The sequence below is a fragment of the Sturnus vulgaris genome, chromosome Z, assembly GCF_052056855.1.
Source record: "Sturnus vulgaris isolate bStuVul1 chromosome Z, bStuVul1.hap1, whole genome shotgun sequence".
NCBI lineage: Eukaryota > Metazoa > Chordata > Aves > Passeriformes > Sturnidae > Sturnus > Sturnus vulgaris.
The window spans coordinates 68,113,994-68,129,217 of NC_142283.1; the positions used below are offsets into that span (position 1 = coordinate 68,113,994).

At 39.1% G+C, this 15,224-nt stretch overlaps 1 protein-coding gene across 2 annotated transcripts in view; it reads right to left on the minus strand.

Annotated features, from left to right (window-relative positions):
• The window catches only part of GHR (growth hormone receptor), a 117,178-nt gene that overhangs the window by 61,298 nt on the left and 40,656 nt on the right, over positions 1 to 15,224 (minus strand). For both annotated transcript variants that reach the window (XM_014884261.2, XM_088156557.1), the window contains exons 2-3: positions 14,490 to 14,574; positions 1,597 to 1,676 (exon numbers count right to left, since the gene is read on the minus strand). In XM_014884261.2, the coding sequence (XP_014739747.1) occupies positions 1,597 to 1,666 (70 nt within the window). In that variant the 5' untranslated portion in view covers positions 1,667 to 1,676; positions 14,490 to 14,574. The remainder of the gene's footprint in view (positions 1 to 1,596; positions 1,677 to 14,489; positions 14,575 to 15,224) is intronic.

Here is a 15,224-nt window from a genome sequence, read left to right on the forward strand (position 1 = left end):
CCAGTAGACTGCCCTGGGGATTAATTCTGACTGTTGAATGAGTCTACTGTAAAATGCAGACACGGCGGGGGAAAGGATAGAGTCAGGACACATTAATTTTTGTTCTACTGACCATTCTGTGGTGGCAATGAATAGAAGCTGGTAAATGTATATATTTGGTAAATGTTAAAGAAAAAGCCTTAACTAGCAGTCTTACAGATTCTCTTTCTGGTAAGATTTCTCTTTCTGAGCCACACACATAGAAGTAAATAAACTGAAACTTGTGTTTTCTCCATCCAAACCTGTTTGTTAATAAACAGAAAGAGCTTTATAGAAAAACTGCCTGAGAACTGATCACCTCAGTTTTAATTATTTATTATTTCAGCTTAATGTCTCCATTAACATCAAAGTAACACCCTCTATGCCTCTCCAGCACTTCAGCATGTACAGGATACCTGGAGATTCAAAGTATGCAACTCCAAGAAAATACAGAACTGCATCAGGACAAAGAGCTACCTTTGTTGCTACTAGTTGTGACTACAGGCAACTATGTCACAGACTTTTGGCCTACTACTTTATTCTAAAACTAGCACTAGAAAAGCTGAGGCAACATGGCTTGCAAGTCTACAGATATCTAATTTGCACTCAGTAAAACTAAAGTATGGACCTAAAGAAAAAAGTGAGAGATGTCAGACATTTTCATTGAAAATTGTATCACTTTATTTCAAGTTTACTGTGGAAGCTGTTTTCATCCCACTTTTAATAAAATTTCTTGACAAATAGCCCTTTGTGACTTGCTCTGCTGACACCAATTTTGATTAGGAAGTCAGGAGGGGCACCCATTTACAGAGCTGCAGCTGCTCTGTACCTCTGGGAGAAGCAGTGACACGTGCATAAAATCAGTTATTATGGAAAACTGTTACTACTGTCTGTTCTGAAGACCAGAACAGCACAGAGCCGACCAGGTTGAGCTGGACTTCTTCACATAATTAGATCATAAGCAGATCAATCTGACACAACATGCAGGTCTCATTGGAGTTCAAGGGTTTTGTTAAATGAGTTAAAGACCAGCCCCAGCTGGCTGGTTGAGGGTTCTTGTGAAATCCCATAATCTCTACCCAAGAATTGCTAAGTTTATTTCTTATAAGACTGTTCATATTGGCCTGAGATTCAAAGCATACAGTCTTTAAATGCTTACTCTGTATGGCTCTACTTAAGATATGCATACACTGAACTTAAAATATGAATATACTAGAAGACTTGTTTAGGAAAAAAAACAGTAGTTCACATTAAAAAACCTGAACCCCATACAATTCTTTCATAACTTCCATACCCACACAAATAAAATCCAGATGTGTAACCCTAACGTTGCCACATCTTGCTTACACATCAGAAACTGTCTATGAAATTCAGCTTTATTCTGCAACATGTCCCAACCTCATCCACTATATTTACAAAAAGATTAACTGATGCATGTCATATTAGGTACCTGGGTTACTGCAATCATGAAAGTTGCACAGTCATCAAAAATTCAATATAAAAGTACTGTTTATATAAAGCTACATATATATATATATCTACACACACAAAGACATGGAAAGACATCATAAAACTTACCATCACTTGCAGAAAGTGAGTCATTTGCACAGATCAGTGCCAAAGTAAACAGCAGATGCCGAAGATCCATACTTCTAACTCTGTAATAAGAAACGATAGTAAGAGTTTCTTTACAAGCAAGTATTACTTAATGTGATACAACATTTAAGCTGTTATCTAGTTTTATTGAATTTTTGATTGGATTTAAACCAGAAGTACATTTAGTTTATTGTTTATTGCCTCATAAAGTAATACATAATTTTGCAGTCTAGAACAGATAGTAAATACAGTGTTTACAAGAGAAGTAGCTTATGCATCTCTAGTCCATTAAATACAGAGGGAGGAAAAATCAAGTATTGTCAGTTGGTAGACTGCATCTCCCAATGACTTTAAAACCTCCAAGAATGCAAACACTTACAATCCTGGCATAAACCAGCAAGCCTTTAGAACCTCCTCAAAAAAGCACACTCCTCGTTTTCCTTAATTCTCTTGTGCCACAGGTTGTACAACCCCATCACACAATCCTGTTTTGAGGCACTGCTTTGCTCCTGCCATCAGCACCAGCATCTGGTGAAGGGCAGCAGCTGCTCTATGCTGGACTTGCAGACTGTGCAGACTTCTGCACAAAATGGTATCTTGCTCCCAAAAACCTCATGAGATGTCCATAGGAAGTATGGGGAAAGCATCCTTACAATGGATTACAACCTGACCCGACCATTTACAGACACAGAGATTACCAGAAACCTTCAAAACTAAAGCTACAATGCACATGCTAAAATGAGCATGGATGTTGAAACCAGTCAGGCAGCATTTTTTGTTTTATGGCACCAAACTAGCACAATGCACTGGTATCTTTCTCAGAGAGGCAGCAGAGAGAATAGCTCCACTTCCACATCGGACTGCAATTTGGTATGACAGACCTTGATTCTACATTGGACTGTTTTCACTGAGAGATTTTCTTTATCTAACAGGAGATTAAAGCACAAGTGTCCAAACAACCAAGCCAACTAATGAGTAACAATCTCTAAGTAGGTGTTATCAAGTAACAATTCATGCTATCAAGTCTGGGCGTCAAAAACTAGTCAGTTTCTTAGTACAGTTATCGAAGTTTGAATTAGGTTAAAGACCATAAAACACAAGAATGCACAGAATGTAAAGCTATAGTTATGCTGAATTTAGAAGGTAAGTCCCTCAATTTTCTAACACTAAGAGAACAGAATGAATCACAGCCCAGAAAAAACCCCAAACTATTACCAACTCCAGATTTCTCATCCACGCTGTTCAGTACAAAGCTTGAAAATCAGAATGTATTTTCTCACATTCTCCTTAAAATTAATTAATTCTCAGGTTTCAGAGTCAATGAAGTGACATTTACTCAAACTGCTCGAGGGAGGGAGGGAGGCAGGGAGGCAGGCAGGAAGGAAGGCAGGCAGGCAGGCAGGCAGGAAGGAAGGAAGGAAGGAAGGAAGGAAGGAAGGAAGGAAGGAAGGAAGGAAGGAAGGAAGGACAACTGCAGCTGTTGGAATGCACAGACCTGGGACAAAGCTAATAAAGCAAATCACAGGCCAACAATCCTAACTTTCGGAAGAGGAGCTAGACTCCCACGGTACAAGGTTCATCCAAGATCAGCTACATCTTCAGGTAGTTCAATTGGTCGCCCTGCTTCATCTGTACTATTATTTAAAGGATTCTTATTGTCTGCTATTAATGAATCTACTATAAAAATGTGCCTCTGTGTTTGTCAAATCCTCTCCTCTTACACATCTTCTACCCCATCAATCTCTTCTCCCCCTCAGCTTTTTCACTTTCTCCCTAAAGTTTTATTTTCCTCTTCCACAGGCCTGAGCACAATGTCACTTTATTTACAACTCTCCTTTCCCAGTACCCAGGCATTCCGTGCTGCCTTCCTATTCACACTTTCCTGTTCTCCTACACCCACCAGCCTTTGCTAATCTTCCAACCACTCTTTTCCAAGCCTTTCGACTTCTTCCTGCCTAGTAAAATCACAAGAAAAAGCCAAACCCTCACAGGAGTCCTCCTGTGAGAAAAATTTGTGATCAGAATCCATCATTCAGAGCACACTGTTTTATTTTTCATAACCACACCACATAACAACTCTGGTGGGACCAGGGTTGGTCTCCACGTGCAGCTGTCACAGCATGACTATCCCCTCCATCCCTGCACATCTTACTGGTAACCATCTCAGCTGACTTCCAAGAAGAGTGGTTCGACAGCTGAAGCACTAACCCAGGAGCCTGGAAACACATCACAGAGGTCAACAAACACACTGCACTTCAGTTAGGTCTTGTTATTGCAGAGGAAAACAACTTTCTTCCAGTACTGCTGTTCCCTCTTCCACTAGCAGACTTGTTTACATACCTGCAACACAGTGAACTCCATCAGGAGATTGTTCCAGTTAAAATGAATCCATAAACATTTATTGTAATGAACCTGTTGGTGAACCAGTTTTATCAGGACTCCCCAAAGACACAGCCCAGGAGCAGAGCCAGGGCAGCACAGGCTTGGGAATGAGCAGCCAGGGTAGAGGGGAGGGCACAGCCATCCTCCAACAGCAGCTGTTAATTGTTTAAGAGCAATTCTACAATTATTGGGAAATTCTCTGCTCAGCCACAGATCTTGACTAAAACAACCAGCTCTCTAAAACAGGGCAGAAGATAAATTTGTTTTCCTAAACTTCAGAGATTAACAAAATTGCTGCTTCATCCCTTGCCCTTCTGCTAGTAAAATGCAGTATAGAAGCAAATGGTGCTTCTTCAGTGGACTCTCACAAATGCCAGAATCTCAGCAAGACAAAACACTGTCTTGGCTCTGCCTAAAACCACATGGGATATCCCACTGAGTTATCCATTCAGACAAGTTACGTCTGTGAAAAATATCCAACTGGTATACTCTGAACATACCCAATATGGGCAGGACTGAGCTCAAAACCAGTAACTGCTCTCATCTGAAAATATGGATGCATCATGCTCCACCCTTTGTGCAAGAGCCTCTGTAAAAGGCCAAGTTGTGCTATCTCCTTGGAGCTGCAACCTAGAGCCCTTGGGACAGGGCTTGTACTCAAGGCCTCACCCAGGCAAATGGAGCTCTGCTTGGGGTGTGAAGCATCAGGGACATGACCTCTGCATCCAGCACAAACACCAAGAACTCGGCTGGGCTGCAGTTATGATGTCCACTTCTAGCAGTGTTTGAGATGAAGGGAAAGCTAAACTGCCACGTCTCCAGTCTCATGGAAGAAAAGCAGGAGCTGTCCTGTCATGATACCACTTTTGGTGGTACAGAATAAAAATTCTGAGAGAAAGGTCCTCTGAAGTGCCACCTGCAGCACCATCAGACAACTAGTGCCCTGCAGAAAGTTCTCAAAGATCTGTTCCATAATCACCCATTGCCCTTCCTCTAAGACACTCTTGTGAGCTTGCTATCAATAGGAACAGTATTGTCCAGAGGCTTTGGTGTTAACCTAGCAAGAGACAGCTTCTCCGTAGGCATTAGGGCAAAACTGACCTTTTACAACACCACAGTATTACCCACCCTATGAAAGTCAAATGGCTCTTATTCAACAACAACAAAAAAAAACAACTTCAAGTTTCTGTAGCATATTATTCTAAAGAATAATATTCTATGTCTTACCCAACTCCAGCAGCTTGTAAGAATGAACAGAGTTAAAATCAGGAAAAAAAAATTACAGCAGCTGACTGTCCTCAAGCCAGCTGAAACTTGACCACAGAAACATTTGGCTAGAGGTCAGCTCAGGCTAATTACTTCAGTACAGAAAGGGAGCCAGGAGTTATAAAAAGGATAAAAAAAATATCTTGGCCCTTTTCTATAGCAATGTTGGAGTAAGGTCAATCACAAGTGAATTTAAACACAACATCTCTCCAGTGGGACAAGAACAGAGTCAGCATAAACAGGCGAAACTGGGCTAAGAAGCTCTCTGAGAAAAGAAACAGTTTAGTCACAGCACACTGACTTGCTTGCACCTACTCTGGTCAGGTAAAAATGTTAACACTCAAAGTAAAACAGGAGTCTTGCTTACTAAAAAAACCTGTTTGAAGTAAGATCTTGACCTTTAAATAGTTTCTGAACCTGAAAGTATCGAAAGGAAGGACAAGGACACTCAACTGCACCTATGAGGGCACTTCTTCTTTTGCCACCATCATTAACTCAGGGTACTTCAAATATGAGAGTTTTTCCCCAGTAATCTCCTCCAGTTTATCATTGCTTGCCACAGCAGCATCTCTGCAGCTAGTACAGAACAAAGGGTAGCCTCTCTGCTGTGAAACAAAATGCAAAATTACTGAGTGAAGGATTAATGTGAAGAGGTTTCCATACACTGCTGTTTCATCATTCCATTAGGTCACAAAGAGGCAAGAGTACAAGAGTGTGCCATGCATGTGAATATGCACCAGCAGCTCCACTCCAAATAAGAACAAGTGCTGAGAAGGGAATATAACTCCAGGCTCTCCAGGTCTGTCCTGAATCTTCTTTATTGCAACTACCAAATATGTGTGCATGTACTTGTGCAGAATTTTTCTAGGTGAAAGGCCTTTATTTTTCACAGTGTGGAAATTCCTTAAAAGTTATTTCAGGGCATAACCAATGACACCAAGAGGTAATCCTTCTGTGGTTGCCTAAAAACATTCATATCACTTTGGCTGATCATGCATAGCTGAAATCACTTTGCCAGTGTACCCTCACTCCCTTGAGTGCCAACAGGATGGAGTCATGCTGCAACTGGAATTAGTTTTAGCCCTTCCGATCAACACAATCTAAAACTGCAATGGACTTAAAGCCTTCTTCCCTTGCTTGCTGATATTATGGCTTGATTAAGTCATCAGCAGCCCTTGGACAAGTGCCTGTTTTTACAGAGCCCTTGTCAAGGCTCTATACTCAGCCACAGTAAGAAACAGAAATAACAAATTGTCTCAGCTGATATGAGTAACACACCATTCACCTATTGTGTACTGTTATCCTGGATATAAAAAGAACAAGGAATATACCACAGAAGCAGAAGTTATGTACTCCAAATTAAAACACTAACCAACCAGAAACGTCATAAAGGGCACATTTCACTTAAAAAAAAGGTCAAAACCTTAACAACAAAAGAAACATGAAGTTGCACTTACTAGGCGTGTTTTTATGCAAATTTGAGGATTAAAAAAAATACACTATAAATAAAAACTTAAACTATGGAACAGAGGCAACTTTATATTATTAATTAGGTCTTTATGTCAGCTAAATAATTTATAGTGATTTCAAGTGTTAAAATGCTAAAATTGCAAATGAAGTTATTGAATTAATTGCTCACTTTGGGTTTAAGAAAGTTTTTTTTTTTCTATACAAACTTTAAATTTTGGAATAGAGAGTATATAAAATTTTAATTTCACCACCCAGTTTATTTCTCTCTCTATTGTAAAAGACACTTTCAGTGCTTTTAGGTGGTTTATTTTTCCTTTGGATGTGTCTGTTAATTACTCTGATTTAAACTTGTAACAGGCCAAATTATTATCAGTTCTTTGATGTGATTAAGGAGTCCTTCAGTGAATCTACATTTAGACATGGCTCTGGACTTGTACTGAAAGCTGTTTAAAATCATCCTCCAAAATCTTGGCTAAGAAGTCTAGGGATGGCTGGGGCACATGATCTATCACTTCTTTATTTACAATAAAATGTGCTGTACTTTGACAGCAGTAACCTGATGAACTAGGTACACAGAAGGAGGATCTCAGCTCTAAGACCAGTAGATCTCTCCACCAGAAAACAATTCCTAAAAGAGGATTGCAGTTATAGTATTAACTTTTTGTCTACTACACAGAGAGAAAAAACTGAATTTGGAAAATACTTAATTGCGCTGTATGCTTTTTAGCCCCCAAAGCAGATCTAAGCAGTGAAATAGACGCATCTCAGAAGAAAGTGCAAACATTTAGCTGCACAACATGCAGATGCAAATTTCTGAGCAGATACTCAGCTTTGCATATAATTGCATCATTAAAGAAGATTCAGGCCTATTTATGAGAACAGTGTTTTTCTCAACTAAGTACTAATTCTTACAAGGTTTCTCTGTGTTGTTTTTTTTTTATTATTTTTAGTTATTATTAGCACTGGGATAGCAGTCATCTAAAAGACAAAATTCTGCTCTTTGCTTTGTTGTTTGTACAATGTATTGCAAAGAAAAGTGCTGGAATTTCTTTATATAAGCAAATGCGTATTTCAGTCCGTTTGAAGAAATATAATGCATCCGTTTAACATCCAATATCATGTAAAGAAAGCAAAGAGAAATATCTAAGTCTGTATGTAGAACCAACACCCTAGTAATCTCTATTAATAAAATGCAGTTTTACTCAAAAACCTTTCACTGAGATAATTATTCACACTTTACATAAAGAGATTAAATGATTTTTCCAGCTCTGTAAAAAATATTTTCTGCAAGTGTGAAAAAAAACCCCTCAAACCACAAAGCAAAAGCTCTTCAGTGTCTTGCCAGCATTGAAACTCAAATCTTGTCAGGACTACAGAGCAGTGTGGACCCAATCCAGCAAAGCAGTAAAAAACATCTGATTTCAAGCAGGCAAGATGATATATTTAACAAGAGAACATGGTTAAGTAATTCTCCTAGCACTGTGAGAGAGCTTAGCACCTCACAGAAATTACGAAAAAGAAAGGAAGCACAGCAATCACAGTGCAAAGCAACCTGTGTGACACCACTGGGAGTTTAGGCTGGAACATGAGGGAAAGCAAACAGGATTAATTTTATGCTTGACAATAAATATCCATCTTATACGTGCTGTTGGATCATCACTACACACAGGTCACTTCCACTGTTCAGTCAGCATAATCTCTGCAAGCCTTCTCCCGTGTGCCAGTATCTGCAATATCACTCAAATTACAAAAACGTTACCTGGTACTTGGGCAAATATAGTCAGTTAGGTTTCAGCACACATCATAAATAAGTCCACATCTAATCTCTTTGAGCTCTTCTGTAACATGAAAACCCTGCTCCCTCTGATTTCCTTAAGTTGATCTTTGAAGCCTGTAAAGCAGGTTTGACTTTAAGGTGACTGGAAGAAATTGAGGATGCTTTGTTCAAAAATGCTCAGCTATAACCCAATTCTGTTTCATTGGAGATCACCAGGAGTTTCATAATTTTGGAAAGTTTGGTAATAGCCAGTCATTTTGCTCAAAGAGCAATTTCAGGAAATCAGAAGGAGCAGACTTTTAATTTTAAATCATATTTATACTAAAAAGCATTTTTTCTAGGAAAAAAATCTTCCAAGAAGTTGTAAAATTTAAGTTCAAGGCCTGGTATTTAGCCTAGACTAATGGAATTACTTAACAGTGTTACCATGGGACAAATTAATTACATGGTTTAATTACACACTAAATTATTCTTGTGCTCCTAATCAGATTAAAGACTACATAACAGAGCTTGTATGGCATTTAGGAAGTCATTAACTTAAATAGCACACTAAATGAAAGCTAGTAAATGACAAAGGATTTCTCAGTGCATTTCTGGATGGCCACTCAGGACTCCAATCACATATTTATTTATTATCAGTTCGTCTGTAGGAAAAGAATTATCTTCTTGGCAGAAGGTCTAACAGTAACCAGTGCATTTTAATTTAGTGCAGTTTTGTATGTCCTGCAGGTCATATAAGTTTATGATATGACACACATCCATTTATTTTGAATCTGTAATATGCAGACTGAAGCCAACTTTGAATTTCAGTTAAACTGATGCAGAGTTAACATATGAACACACCTATTCAATGCAACCGTTTTTCACAATAACTGCAAGCAAAATTGTCTATTTAAGAAGTTCTGTGTTAATAAGAAGCATTATGATTGGCTTTCCATGTGTCCTCTCTAAGATCAGATCTGCATTGTTCCCTCCCCCATTTGCTGCTGATTTGGTGCTTTAAGTCTACACAAATCTGAATATATAAATGGTGGGCACCTACCAAAAAAAGTACCTTACTGCATTCAACAACTGCTTAAACTACTTCATATAGACATAATGAGAGATTTTGAGCTAAAACCTTAATTGTGAGAATCAACACAAAGTTGAAAAAAGTACTGAATGAAACCAGCAAGTGTAGAAGACCACTTGGTAAAAAATTTATAATTTTTTTATGAAATATTTTATAAAAATATATATATAAAGTATATAATTATATACTCGGTATAAAATTTTTAAATGAAGCACTGCCAAAACAAGTTTTCATGAAATAAAAAATAACTTGTGAAGAAAAGCTGATCTCTGTTCAAATCTCTCATAAAATTCTTTAAAAGACCATTAACTTCTGCCTCCACTTGCGCTGGTCTGACCTGGAATACAAAATACCCAACTTTCAAATTTAAAGTATGTTCTGATGAAGCATCTCACACATTAAGAAAGTCTACGCCCACATTTACCAAGGTGACTTAAAACATATGAGCAATTTTAAATACCATCCAAACATACTGAAACAATCACTTCTGATACACATTTTTATCATACAGCTGTTGACACATTTTAGGCCAAGAGGTCTAGGAGGAAGGCTGCTAATTTTTAATTGGAGATTTTTCCAAGGCTAGAGTGTCTAGTATTTTTAAATACAGGGAGACCAACTAGTTTATTTTGCAGACAGAATTTACAGAAAGTCAATCTAATGTACAAACTGTACATGGCTTGATTTTTCATGGACTTCAAGTAGCTTCTTCCAATTCACGTTTTATAACATATCATGCCATTATTTTGGCTGTTTCAGCTATCACAGGTCCTGAAAGCATTCTTCCCAAGGAAGCAGCAGAAGTGGGGTCTGGTTTGTGTCCACTTAACACACACATGCACACAGGCATATTGGTGTTTTGACAAAACCTGAAGATGTACCTTCACAAGCACTCAGCTCATTATTTATATATCTATATATTTAGTTATTTAGTTATAATTAATTTAGTAATGTATTTGTAGCCTTAATATTTATATGTGAAAAGGGGAGATTCCATTCTGTGAGGCAGATGAGCGTGGGTTAGAAGACAGAAGATCCGATGAGCAGGGAGTACAGGAAGGGTCATGGAAAACCTTTTTTCTGGCATGGGAGAGGTAGAAGGGTATGTGACATGGGATCCAGAACTGATTATTAAGGAAGTGGACACAAGTTTGGATTTGTCACTGAGTGATGAAGCCAGCCTGCCTTTTAAGGGGAATAATCCAAACGGACACGCCTGGTAATGTCTGGAGTTAATGACCCACTGAACAGTTACTAGCTTAGAAAGTTTACCTCCTAGTAAATCTACATGGGCACCTGCAGCTATCATAGCACTTCAATGATGGCTTTGCCTGCAATGGAGACAAAGAGAAATGCCATGTTGTAGTTAGAAATATGCATTAGAAACTGACAGAGCTTTGTCCCGACACTCATGAATTCCGGTAAGAAAACTTCACCAATGAAGAAGTTAAGACGTGTCTGTAAAGTAAGCCACAGAAACAACCATATTAATATGAAAGTTAATTTGACAGATCTATTTCTAAAGAGGTATTTTAATGATGCCAGATGTTTTATCAGCAAATCCTGAAGCAGCCTGCAGCAGGAGTCAGTGGCATTATCCATTTAACAGAAAGGGACACACTGGGAAGAGGAATAGATTGCCCACATTCTCTGCCTAGCAGCAGAGTAAAACATGGACTGCCACCCCTCCTTACATACCAAAGAATAATACAGTCTTATGGATACACTGCCAGCCATCTCAACAACACAAAAGAAAGTTGTAGTGGATTAAAAATATCCCAAACCCAAAAAACCTGACAGTTTGCATTAAGACAGAAAGAATTGCAATTAAGAGAAAGAGAAGCTCATCTGAAACAGGCAACTAGAAAAAGCTTTCTTAGTAAGTGTATAGTTCTTTCACAAACAATAGGAATGAACTGTGCCCTTTAGCTGTGGTAACACCAATGTAGTGAATGGAAGCCTGTCATACCACATATACCACTTTTTTTTTTCAGAGACAAAAGCAATCATAGTTCAGCATTGAAACCTTTGATTTTAGACATCAGACATAAAGCACATGGACTTTGGACTGAGCAGCTCAAAATGGGATACCATGCAACAAACAGGTGCTGCAAACAGCAGCGCTGCCCCGTGCAAAGCTGGCTGGCTGGCCCAGGGACAGCATGTCCGCCTACACTAATTTTATGACTTCCTTCTCTGCAGGAACTCCATCACAATACCAACTCATTAAAAAAGTGAAACTTTGGAGCACATTCAACTGTTCATTTAAAACCAAGTACTAGATTCACATTTTTCCATCGCTGTTAGTGTTATTTTACACAGGACTATGAGGAAATGGATATTTACAGATAAAATTCACAAGGCACCAGAGCCTGGGCCTTCACCCACAACCACTCTGTTTCTCAGACACAAACCCACTCTGTGCTGTCTATTCACAAATATAAATCCCATACCAAGCTAGATCTCAGATATATGGAGCAGACTAAAGGGCAGGACACTGGAGGGAGTTTTGTAAAGCCCTGCTGGGCACTCTTCTCATCTAGCACATTACCCAACTCCTCCGCAGTCTGACCAGCAGCCTGGCCTCAGTATGCATTTTTATACTGAAGCAGGGAGCAAGGCTGCTTGCACAGAGGCCTGCCAGCAAAAGTCTTAGGAACTGGACTCTGCCAGCAGAAGTCTTAGGAACTGGACTCTGCCATTAATCAGGGTGCCACAACCACTCTTATATCAGTCAGCCCCGGGCTCTCAATGGCAGTCTCACCCACACGGCCATGTGGAAAGTGTCAGCATGGAAGGGAAAGAGCAGGACTGCTCCTTTTTGTGGTTCTTGTACTGAATAAATTTAATATTACAATTTAATATAGGAAGCTATATTACTAGAGAGATCAAGAGAGATCTTTAAGAATTTAAAAAAATATATAAAAATATATGTACATTTTACACATAAAAACGTTTTATCTTTATTTTTAAGAAGTCATTAGCAATGATACCATCTGCTCCTCAAATATGTACGACACTTTCCAGTCACACCAATCTTGTGAAAACAGCCACGTTCACATAAGCATGATGAGATTGACTGCTCCTCGGTTTAACACAAATTGTATAGTAATATTCAATAAATCACGTCCTCATAGCATATATTTTTCCCAACATTATTAAAACTGTGGAATATCACAGCACAGTTTTGAACTGCCATGATGAATAAATCAGTCCTTATTTTGAGTTCACTTGTTGCATACAAGTTTTTCTTCAGTAATCAGACTTGACTATATTCAAGTGACTAGGTTAATATACTTGAAAGAATAAAAAGCAGTCACACTTAAATGAAAAATATTTAAATTCTCCCCGCTAACACTATGTCAACACCACATCAAATATGGCTCTGTGCAAATAACAGTATTTCCCAGAGATTGAGATCCTTTGCTCCCTTCTGGAAGTTCATAATTATTACCCTTCATTTACAAAGAGGAAACTGAAACACAGCAAGGTTACAGAGGGTGACAGAACCCGAGTGAGTCTGTGCTGGAGCTCAGAAGCAAGGCCAGATCCCATGTCCAAGCTGTGTCCAGTGCCAGGCTGCTCGCAGAGGAATCTGGAATGGGCAATTCAGCTATGGATCAAATGGCTCCCTGGGCGTGGAAAGCCAGGAAAACAGAGCACAGAAGCAGTTTTCTATATGGTTGTCTGGCCATGTTTCAGCTATAAAGTCATTCATAAACTGTTTTCCAGTTGTGCTGAACTGTGTATGAAAAGGAATGGTAACCACAACAAAGAAGACTTTGGTTAAGGATGTCACTAACGACTAATTTATGCATCCTTTACAAGCATTTTTACAAGTAACTTTTCACTGTTCTGACCTTCTAATTTTCTTGGTGAAATCGGTGTAGGCAGTATACCAAGGAGAGATCCACAGGGCAATGGGAGAGATCCACAGGGCAATGAATGAATCTAGTTATACCGCCTGGTTTCAGAAACATTAAGAACACAGACACAGGATAGCAAGTTTTACCTGTGTTATGAAACTAAAGCTGGAAGTAGCTAGAATTTCTCTTCTATTTAATGACACTACAACTGTGTACACTTAGACAGGAATAGCAAGTTCAAGTCTCATAAAACTGCTACAGTACACAGATAGCAGCTGTAAAGTCTCATGCAGCAATTTAACACCAGATAACAGCTTTTCAGCTTCACGCCATGAGCAACCACAGGTCTGAATCCCTCACACAATAGCATATTTCTGTGATGTTCGATTAAAATTTACCCCACTGTGTTCTGATTAGGCTTTCAGTAATACATGAAAGAAGCAAAGAATTAGACATGAATTAGAACCAATGCGTACATTCAAACTTAATGACACCTTTAAGTGTCATTTAAACCATGATTTTTTATCTACAATGTTCTGATAGGCATTTTCACTCTCTCCCTCACTCATAAAACACAGATTTTTTTTTCCTCAATTTGCTGCAATAGCGTGCATTTAAAGTCAAGCAATTAATATCCTAAATAACACTTTATGTGAGAAATGGCTCGTTAAAAATGCAGTATAATAATTTTTCTCTGACAAGGAAAAATGGATTTTAACCACTTTAAAGAGTCACCCAGCCCTCTGTCTCAAATGCTGGCTACTAGAGATTGACAGAAGGGCTTGAATTCATCAATTTAATCAGGACTGAATCTGACAGCCTTAATTCATATATCTCTATTGGTTTGGGTATTAAAATATGACAATTAGATCCCAATCAGAATTTTGAATAATGCATATTATAATTATCACCTCCTGTAGGAATGAATCCTAGGATCTGCGTGGATTAGCTGTAGGGCATTACAGGATACAATTGATCAATCTGCTTAGCCAACACTGGTAATAATGTCACTTGCAGGTAAGATAAAAAGTTATCACACTACCTCAGATGTCAGCAGGGGATGGACAATTCTTCACGCCTCCCTCAGCTCGACTGCAAATCACAACCTTGCCCAGCCATCCCAGCACCTACATGAAAACAGGAGAAACAGACAAGAGATGAGTTCTGGAACAGCAAAGGTCACCTGCGGTGGGAGGGCACCATGACAAAATCCAGCCATGTGTCCTGGTCCTGCTGTCCCCCAGGGAAGGCCACCAGCAGGGCAGTCTGCGCGGCGGCCCCGAGCGCAGCACCTGGGCTTCTCACTCAAACGGCACTGGTGGCCTGGAACGCCGTGCCACTGAGGGCTGCCAAGCCACAGCACCCCTGCTAACCTTGGCATTAAAGGGAACACACGTTTAAAAGGCAAAGAGAGGTCAAGGTGACTGATCAACTTATTCTTAATGCACGGTCCTGGTGAAAAAAAATCAGCTGCCCTGGAAACAATCCTGGACCACTAAGAGGATGAGTAGTATCTCACTACCACTACAACAACAACAACAACTACTACTACTACTTCTTTAGACAATAAATTACAGCACAGTAACTTATAAACTGGTGGAATTAAGAAAATAACATTTCATTTTCCTCTAAAAGGACAGCGTCTAAGTTTCAGGAAGATGGCACACTGATAAAAAAAAGCAGTATGTTATGCTCTGAATTCCTAAGCACATTTTCACTGCCATGATATTTTGGCACAGTAGCAGCACCCAAAACAGTTCTGAACTAGTAGCATTTC